General features: G+C 36.8%; 2 protein-coding genes across 2 annotated transcripts; both read right to left on the bottom strand.

Annotated features, from left to right (window-relative positions):
• Window positions 1-229: 229 nt before the first annotated feature.
• On the bottom strand, window positions 230-2,049 carry LOC130556688 (leucine-rich repeat-containing protein 15). Its single transcript, XM_057337925.1, has 2 exons — window positions 1,634-2,049; window positions 230-1,315 (listed from the first exon to the last, which is right to left on the bottom strand). Exons 1-2 carry the CDS (start codon window positions 1,639-1,641, stop codon window positions 337-339), a joined length of 987 nt encoding a protein of 328 aa, XP_057193908.1. The 5' UTR covers window positions 1,642-2,049; the 3' UTR covers window positions 230-336.
• An 82-nt stretch (window positions 2,050-2,131) lies between these two features.
• Window positions 2,132-8,273, bottom strand: lrrc15 (leucine rich repeat containing 15). Its single transcript, XM_057337920.1, has 2 exons — window positions 8,090-8,273; window positions 2,132-6,228 (listed from the first exon to the last, which is right to left on the bottom strand). Exon 2 carries the CDS (start codon window positions 6,220-6,222, stop codon window positions 4,582-4,584), a length of 1,641 nt encoding a protein of 546 aa, XP_057193903.1. The 5' UTR covers window positions 6,223-6,228; window positions 8,090-8,273; the 3' UTR covers window positions 2,132-4,581.
• Window positions 8,274-9,064: the final 791 nt, after the last annotated feature.

The following is a 9,064-nucleotide window of genomic DNA, read 5'->3' as shown; positions in this document are numbered from 1 at the left end:
GTTGTGCGGCATATCAATTCATCTTCTGTTAGCAATAAGAGAACTTGATTATGCAGCTCTGTAGGCGACTCGCAAAGTTCTGGAGATATTGATTTGATCTTTTCCTTGTTGCTTACCATCCATTCATAAAAAGGCAACAGGTTACAGTCACAGTGCCATGGATTATTGTTCAGGTTAACTCTACTTAGTTTTGGAAGATTGCTAAAAACATCACCAGGAAGGATTCGGAGACTATTATTGTCTAGTTTGAGGCTTGAAAGAGACTTCATTTTTTCGAAGTCCTCCGTTTTCAATGATTGGATCATGTTGTTTTGAAGATTAAGATCAGACAACTTTTCAAGACCTTCGAAAACCCCCCCCCGATAAGTTCAAGAAGTGGTTTGAGGAGAGGTCTAACTTGTTGAGCTTCTTAAGGGGACTGAAAACTCCAGTTGGTATGGAAGAAAGATTATTCTGGCTGAGATTCAAATCAGTCAGTTTGGGCATTTCTCCGAAGAGGACGTTGGGGAGACCGGTGAGCTGATTGTTATGCAGAGTTAGAGTCTCCAGTCCAGAGAAACCAACAAACAGCTCTTCGGGTAGTTCCGTTAAAAGATTACTGTCCAAATACAATTTTGCTAATTTACTTTTGTGTGGAAACAAATTTGGTGGGATAGATGAGATTTTGTTGCCATTCAAAGCTACTTCTGTCATATTCAGCTGGTTCTCATAGATTCTGAAAATCACCAGTTTTTTAAGATGTGCAAAAAGAGACGTTGATACTGAAGTAAGGCTGTTCTTTCCAAGATGAAGGGTTTTGAGATTCTCCAAATTGTTGAATGTTCCCTCATCAATAGAGGTGATCTCATTCATATGTAGACCCAAATATTCAAGATTTTGTAAATCGTCAAATAACCCCTTTTCAAGGCTCTGAATTTTGTTACTTTTCAACATAAGTGTATTGAGGTTGATGAGATCTTTAAAAACGCCAACAGGAAATGACGTCACTTGGGTGCCAGATATCTCAATGGTTCTGATATCAGGTAAACCCTCAAAGGCTCCGACCTCCACAGTCTGGGTTGGGGTACCTATAAATTCGATTTTTCTGACTTGAGGGTTTTTAGAAAAGGCTCCTTTTGGTAGGATTGTAATCGGACTGTGTACAAAATATATTTCATCGGCTCCATCTTTTAGTTTTTCTGGCACTGCTGTGACGGTTTTGTCATACACGTCTTTTGTTTTGCACTCCTCACTTGTTTTGCGGAACATTTGATGGCTCCAGTGCAGATGCACAAGTATGCAAATGAATACAAGTGTAGTTTTAAAAGACATATACCTGTTAAAGAACAAATTTGTTATATATTCATTTATGATGATTATTGTTATTATTTATAACATTTATTTTGTTTTTTAAGTAGGTATCCAATATGGACATCTATCACATGGTGAAACTAATTGCTTTGGTCTTAATGTTTAATAATGTAACATGTAACTCTTATCATTTCTTATTAATTACTTTTTTGGTCTCAGCTATAAAAATAAACAGATTTGCGAGATACATGTTTTTCTCATCCACATTGTCTGAAATAACAGCCTGTTATTTTTAATATGTTCTTGACCTGCATAGAGTCAAATGGAAAACAATTACTCTTACCTGATCATTTCTGTTTACGCTGAACGACCGTTCCGAATACTGTTTCCAACAGAAAATATTAAAGGACGCAGTTTGCTGCTCTTATCTATAAATGACTCTGTGCACGTCTTTACTGTGAGGCTGTAAAGCAGCAGTAAGGGCGTGGAAGTTTTCTGTTTAAAGAGATAAGAAATTGGAAGCAGCAAGTATGTTCTTCAAAGTACAAAATAAATTATGAATTATTGATTTGTTAATCACCGGTGACCTGTGTGTCCCAAATTCTAAAAGTTCTCAAAATGTTTCTCCAGACATAGCTTAGAAATTGCAACCCAGTACTTAAGCCATAGATTTAGAATATTTGTCTTATGGGTACATTTTTTGAAATTGAGATTTATACATCATCTGAAAGCTGAATGAATAAGCTTTCCACTGATGCATAGGTTTATTAGGCTGAGATACAACTACATAAAACTCTGGAATCTGAGGGTGCAAAAAATTCCAAATATTGAGAAAATCGCCTTTGAAGTTGTTCATCATAGGCACTGTAGCAGGCCATTGCTAAGAAAAACAGGATTGTTTTAACCCTCTCTGTTGGCTTACCGCTGTAATGACGTTGTGGAGAGATGAACCCAAAGGCAGATTTTCTAAGCTTTACATAGATACCAAACTTGAGTGGGTAATTTCCAAATCGTGCGCAGCAGCGAGCCAAGATTGTAGATGTTTCTGGTCATTTTTGTCAGCAATTTTGCTGCATCCACTGACAAAAATAAAGTTTCAATATATTTACGGGAGGAAATTTACAAAATATTTTCAAGGAACGTAATCTTTACTTAATATCCTAATGATTTTTGGCATAAAAGAAAAATCGATAATTTTGACCCATACAATGTTTTGTTGGCTATTTCCACAAATATTCCTGTGCTAATTAGGTTTTGTGGTCCAGGGTCACATTTCTTAACAGGTTGTTGTTGCCATTTCAAAACATTCACCAAGGTCATGGCCTCTTAAGACCACTCACCCACATGCCTAACATACGTGCATACCAAAATGTCGACATCCTGATGATTCATGGTTTATTTTACTTCCATTTTAAATAAACAATGCGAAAGATATGCTTCTGCAATTTTTTTGTGGAGAAAAGGATTTATTCAGAATTGCAGAAAAGCATGTAACCATTAATACTGACAAAAACAGACAACAGATATAATACATTTTTCTATAGTACATTCATGTTAGATTAATGAGTTTATGACTATCAAATATACACACACAATGGCAAAATGACACATATTTTGTCATGAGCCCACTTATATCTTTTTTTGCCCACCATAAATCCAGTTAAATCCTAACCAGAGGTGGGTACAGTGGCGGTCCTTCCTACAGGCGACATAGGCGCTTGCCTAGGGCGCCATCTAGTGAGGGGCGCCAGATATGCGGCAAGAAAAAATATATATAATTAAAATTATAATGTCTATTTATTTTTTTCAACAGTTTTTGCCATCCCTCTATCTACAACAATACTTTGACATAAAAAATCAATTAAACTTAAGTAAAAGAAATGACAATTCTGATGTGACCTTTAGCTGTCAATTAGCGGTCACAACATGCTAGCGCACACACTGATGCGCAGTCGGTCGGTCAGCTCGGCTGTGTGTCCACGGGTTACAGCTATGGAAAATGAAACGGCAAAAGTCATCCGGGGCGCAGTTTCGAAAGCGCAGAAAAGAAGAGCAGGAGAAGCGTGCAAAAGAGAAAGGTACGTAATTTTGATTATATATTTATTAAATTCACCGAGCATTCATGTGAGTGAGTGATTTCGGACACATCCTAAGTGAATTTATATAAAAAGAATGTCAAAATTAAATGCTTAGCAACTTAATAATAATACCATTTGAAAAATGGAAATGATTTACTTGTTGATAATACACTTGTTTTTTATATAATTTTAGATTCACTATTAAAATATTTGGGACCACCTGCAGCTGAATCATCAGATCAGGAACAGCCATTTATTTTGTATATTATATTTTGATTAATAGGTTATATGAATCACATTTTACAGTATCTAATTTTGCACACAATGTTTTATTGTTAGTTTAATTTTTTGTTTTGATTCTTTAGTGCGCACTTTTTGTTCTCAGATGTTGCACTACTCTTAAAGTTAAAAGTTAAGTTTATTTTTTGTATATTTATTATTGAACAGGTTTATTCTTTTGCACATATTGTAATATTGTTTGTATTATCATTGTTTAAATAAATGTGCAAATCTTTGGACATGAGTTTTTTTCTCGTGAGGAATGGGCGCCATCAGTCAAGCTCTCCTAGGGCACCAAATGGTCTAGGACCGACCCTGGGTGGGTAGTAACGTGCTACATTTACTTCGTTACATTTACTTGATTAACATTTTGGAAAATATGTACTTTTAAAGTAAAATTAAAAGTGTGTACTTTTACTCTTGAGTATATTTCTAATAGAAAATCTGTACTTTTACTTCGTTACACTGCGTGACGTTCCTTTGTTCCTTCTTTTACATATGCATTATAAAATGCGTCGTTTATTTTGTCTCTTTTTACATGCATTCCCGAGTGATTGATTCTTTTGTGTCGATTCTTTTGAAAGCATTAATTGAACAATGGGCAAAACCGTCTGAATAGGTTCACGAAGCAGTTCAAATGATTTGTTCAGTCCGCAGCACAATCTGAATCGTCTGAAGCGGCGGGTTATTCACTCCTCGTAGCGGAAACTTAAGAACACACAGAACACAAAGAGCGTTGGATGAAGTGGATATGAATCTATATCTATCAAACCAAAACTGCAAATGCGTCATATTGTTTGCCAGCAATGATAAATGCTTGCCTACTTGTACTTTTACTTGAGTAAAGATTTTGGCTACTCTACCCACCTCTGATCCTAACTGTAAATAATGAACCTCAATGTTGATGATACTTTACAAAAGCTTTTCATTAGTGTTAAATGACTGAGTTTTTATTTCTTTCACGGTCCAGATCCTGACTGCCCCGCCTGTTCCTCCTCCATAACACGTAAACAATGACACTGACAATAAGAGCAGTACAGCCAACAGAAATTATGGTAATGAATGTGTCTTTCGACAGACCCCCAGCCTCACCACCCCCTTCGCCACTCTTACTATCTGCTGGTGTACTTGATGAAATGTGAAATGTTGTCACAGTTGGTGGCTGAGTGGCGAGGATGTCATCGTCCCTAAGTTCTCTTATGTTCCTGCCATTCAGGTGTGTGGGAATTGTACACACAAAAGAACTAAGGTTCTTCACTTTTTCTGGGTACTTTTCAAGCGAGTCCCTAAGCGGTATTATGTCATGATCACACCTCCAGGGATTTTGAGAGAGTATAGCATTATCGACCACAGACAACGAGTTTAGAAATTCATTTGGCAAGTTTGCTAGAGAATTGTTTTGAAGCTCTATCTGATACAAATGAGACACACCATCTAGGAGATCAGTGGGAATATGATGTATTTCATTGTTCTCCAGGGATATGCTAGTTAACTTTGGAAGGTCTTTAAAAATCCCCCCCGTAATGCTGGTCAGACGATTTGTGTGAAGGGAGATCTCCTCTAAGTTCACCAAACCATTGAAGGCTCCAGGAGAAATGTGCTGAATCTGGTTCCTAGTAAGTACCAAAAGGTGAACTTCAGTTAAGTTGCTAAAAACATTCTCCTCTAGGTGAGTTAACATGTTGTCGTACAGCCACAGCTCCTGAAGAACCATTGAACCAAAGGTCCCAGGCAACAGACTTTGGAGTTGGTTCTCGTACAGTGAGATATGAGATAAATTGGGAAGACTCAAGAAGATTCCACCGGGAAGTGATGATAACCTGTTGTTGGAGAAGTAGAGTTTCTTCAACTTCTGTTGATTTGTGAAGAGATTTGATGGTAGCCGTGTGATTTTGTTGTCTTGAAGGTGCAACATCTCAAGGTTCACCAGGTCATCAAAGATTCCTGCTGGTATCTCCATCAGATTATTTAGCTGCAGGAACAGAGCTTTAAGTTTACGATGTCCCTGAAAAACACCTCTGCTAAGCTCTCTAATAGAGTTTCTTTGCAACATGAGCTGTTGCAGCTGACCTAAACCATAAAATGCATTCTCTGCTAAAGAGACAAGTTGGTTTCTGCTTAGGTCTAATTTGGTCAAAGCTGTAAGCGGGTTGAGAAGGGTGGGCGGAAGGACTGACAGTTTGTTGTTACTTAGTGTCAGAGTTGATAAGTTCTTTAGATTCTCAAACAGATTTTCTGGTAAAGAGGTTAGATCAGTCCCGCTTAAAACCAAGGTTACAAGACTCTGGGTTTGGTTTAAGGTATATGGCTGCACCTCGGCTATTCTTGTATCCTTGGCTAGAAATGCAATGAGCGTATCAGCAAATGTTTCAAAGTCAGCTGGTTTTAATGTTGTTATGCTGGTGTTGGTAATCAAGAGGCTTATCGCGGTAAATGGAATTGAGGACGGAAATTCTTTTATCATATAGCCTTGACAACGGATTTTCATGTCGACACATTGGCAGTGCTCTGGACATGCAGAGTCAACAGCAGTCATGACAGAGGTGCCAAGAATCACAAACCACACCAGGTCCATTGACTCCTGGAAATAAACCAAAAAATACATTTAGATCAGAATGGAAAAGCAAAACTATATTTGTTTATTTCTAGAATATTTGTTCATTTTTTGCAATTACTCCATTTTATATAATTTGGGTGGTTGGCAATTTGTGACAGAGCCTCTTGGGAAACTTTCCTGTTGTGACATACAGCATTCCTCCGCCCATATAACACAAGCATATGATTCTATACAAGGCCTACAATGATTTAACCACATTTACTTATACATTTCCCAATTTGCCTTGTGTCTTGCACTATGCACTATACAAGTAGGTTATGTTCTGCACTTTTGTTATGGGACACATATTGTGGTTTACACAAACACACACCAAATACAACCCCTCCTTTCTTTTGTTCATTGATTATTTCTTCTTATTTATTAATTCAGTGTAGCATCACTAAATTCCTCCCTCTTGCAATGAGTTGTTGGCAATATCAGATGGCAACTATCTGCTGTTCGAATGTTCACCTGAAATAGACTATACTCATTTCACCATACTACAATTTAGAAAACGGTAATACTAATTTCAATAACTATTTATGATGGATAGTATGTGAATTGGGATGCAGCAATATTTAGCAAATATATAAAATATATATTTTTAAATATATTGATATAGTCGTTTTTGCAATGTTCTGTTTTCTAAATAAAACCGTTGTACAGTATATAATTTAAAGAACATTCTGCGAAAATATAAGCATACTATTTCAGTATTGACTGGGTAACGACACGTCAAAGATCGAAATCAAGGTTGAGGCCAGCTTTCGTTACACTGTAAACAAATTAAATGTTTCACCTAAAAAATAAGTTTGTCCAACTTATTTTTAAATTTGTGCAAAATAATGAAACGTAATGAAAGACAATGAATATAAAACAATACTGATAAAAATTGCATATTGTATCTCAAAATCTGTCATAAACACACTACTTATTTTGATCATTTACGCTTTGATGCTGAGAATTAGCATCAAAGACTTTAGCCTGGATTTCACAGACAGGGTCTCCTAAGTTTCTACTAGTTTGTTGCACATGCTTAAGCTGTATATTGTATGTAGTTATGGTTATTTATTTAGGCCAAACTATAAAAGAATCCACCTTTTCTCTCTGTAGCTTGTCATCGTGATATCTATTGCTATCAATTATATTAAAATCGCAATTCACCAAATTGAAAGTTGCAGAATGTGAAACATCACACTCCACTGCTCTTAACAGTACTGCATGTTCTGCTTTCGTACAATGAAATAAAATGTATTTCACAAGGGCAATATATATATATTGGTTGTAAAGCAGTGAATGCTCTGATCTGTGTTATTGAACATATTATAAACAACATGTTTCGCTGTTGCATATGATTGCTTTGTAAGCCTCATGGTGAAACAGTCGGTTGCACATAATATTTCCTGACAGGATAAGCACCTGATCGAAGCCTTTTCTATTCTCTCCGTAAACAGTGCTGGCTTTAAAAGTGTATACAGAGAAACAAAAATATAGATAATTGCTAGTCCTATTTACATATGATGGAAACAAAAACAAAGGACGTACTGTACATTTTAGATCAAGACAAAATTGGAAAACGCAGGGAAATGTGTTTCTTGACTTCGTAATCTGTCAGTCTTCGTAATCACAGTCTGTGAAAGCTGGAACAATAAACTGTCTCTCAAATATTTCCACATTGTTAGACTTTGTCAGAGTAAAACTGATTTAAAAACCAGGCATGCAATAACCATTTGTTACTATTTTTTAGTTTTGAAAGTCAGAACTCGTTTCCATATCTATAAACACATTTATTAGTAGTACTAAGAATTTTTAAAAACAAAATAATATGCAAGGCATCTTAACTCACAAAAAGTTGTAGTGAAATCTGTCCTTAGCTCCTCACGTTTCACACCACAGTTCCCGGTTTCCTTTTATATGACTGCAATGACTGCAACTTCTCATGGCAGAAATAACGTTTCTGGTTATCCTCCTCACAATCAACCGTTGACTGCAGTGGTCCGTCAGTGGAGTACAAAAGATCTCATGTACTTTCCCACATGTGGGCTGGTGGGGAAACCGCTAGTTTGGGGCCCCACCCTAAAGGGGCAGGAAGTTTATGGGTAATCAGTTAGAAAACAGGAAGGCTGCAGTAGTTTTGCTAGTGGTTCACAAATGTGTGACTCTGCTTGGGACAAATTTTTGTTTGATTATATTTATTTGTTCGATTTATATTTAGAGGTTTTGGGGCAAACTATGTAAAATGTGCATTATCATAGTGTGCATGAGCTTAAAGAAAGTAGATTCCATCACCAAATTGTTTATGTTCGGAAACTTTTAATACATACTAAATAAAAGGCTTTTGGACCGATAAAGATTTTCAATACATCAATATATATGTTCTTTTTATTCCCATAGGCTAAACCATTGTAAATTATTGCAGTCAACAATCAAAGCAAAGCAAAGCTTGTTGTTGTTTTGTACGGTGGACCACTAGTGCACATGACAACGAAATTTTAAAAGCAAATATAAGTTCACAACACAACGCAATCAAGCCACAACACAACGGAATCGAGTCACAACACAACGGAATCAAGTCAAAACACAACGGAATCGAGTCGAAACACAACGGAATAGAGCCACAACACAACGGAATAGAGCCACAACACAACGGAATAGAGCCACAACACAACGGAATCGAGTCACAACACAACGGAAATGCTCCCGACCACTAGGGGGCACTTTCGGCATGATAAATTAGGTCATGCCGGGTAGGAGGTGCGCGTTTTGCTGGGGGTTGTTTTAGTGGTTTTGGTATAGCCTGTTTTGCTTGTGTAAAGCATTT

Source organism: Triplophysa rosa, linkage group LG7 (assembly GCF_024868665.1).
Source record: "Triplophysa rosa linkage group LG7, Trosa_1v2, whole genome shotgun sequence".
Taxonomy (NCBI): domain Eukaryota; kingdom Metazoa; phylum Chordata; class Actinopteri; order Cypriniformes; family Nemacheilidae; genus Triplophysa; species Triplophysa rosa.
This window is presented reverse-complemented; position numbering and strand designations above follow the sequence as displayed.

Coding starts and splice junctions, on each gene's coding strand:
- lrrc15 (XM_057337920.1), bottom strand. CDS start 6,222: ATGGACCTGGTGTGGTTTGTGATTCTTGGCACCTCTGTCATGACTGCT.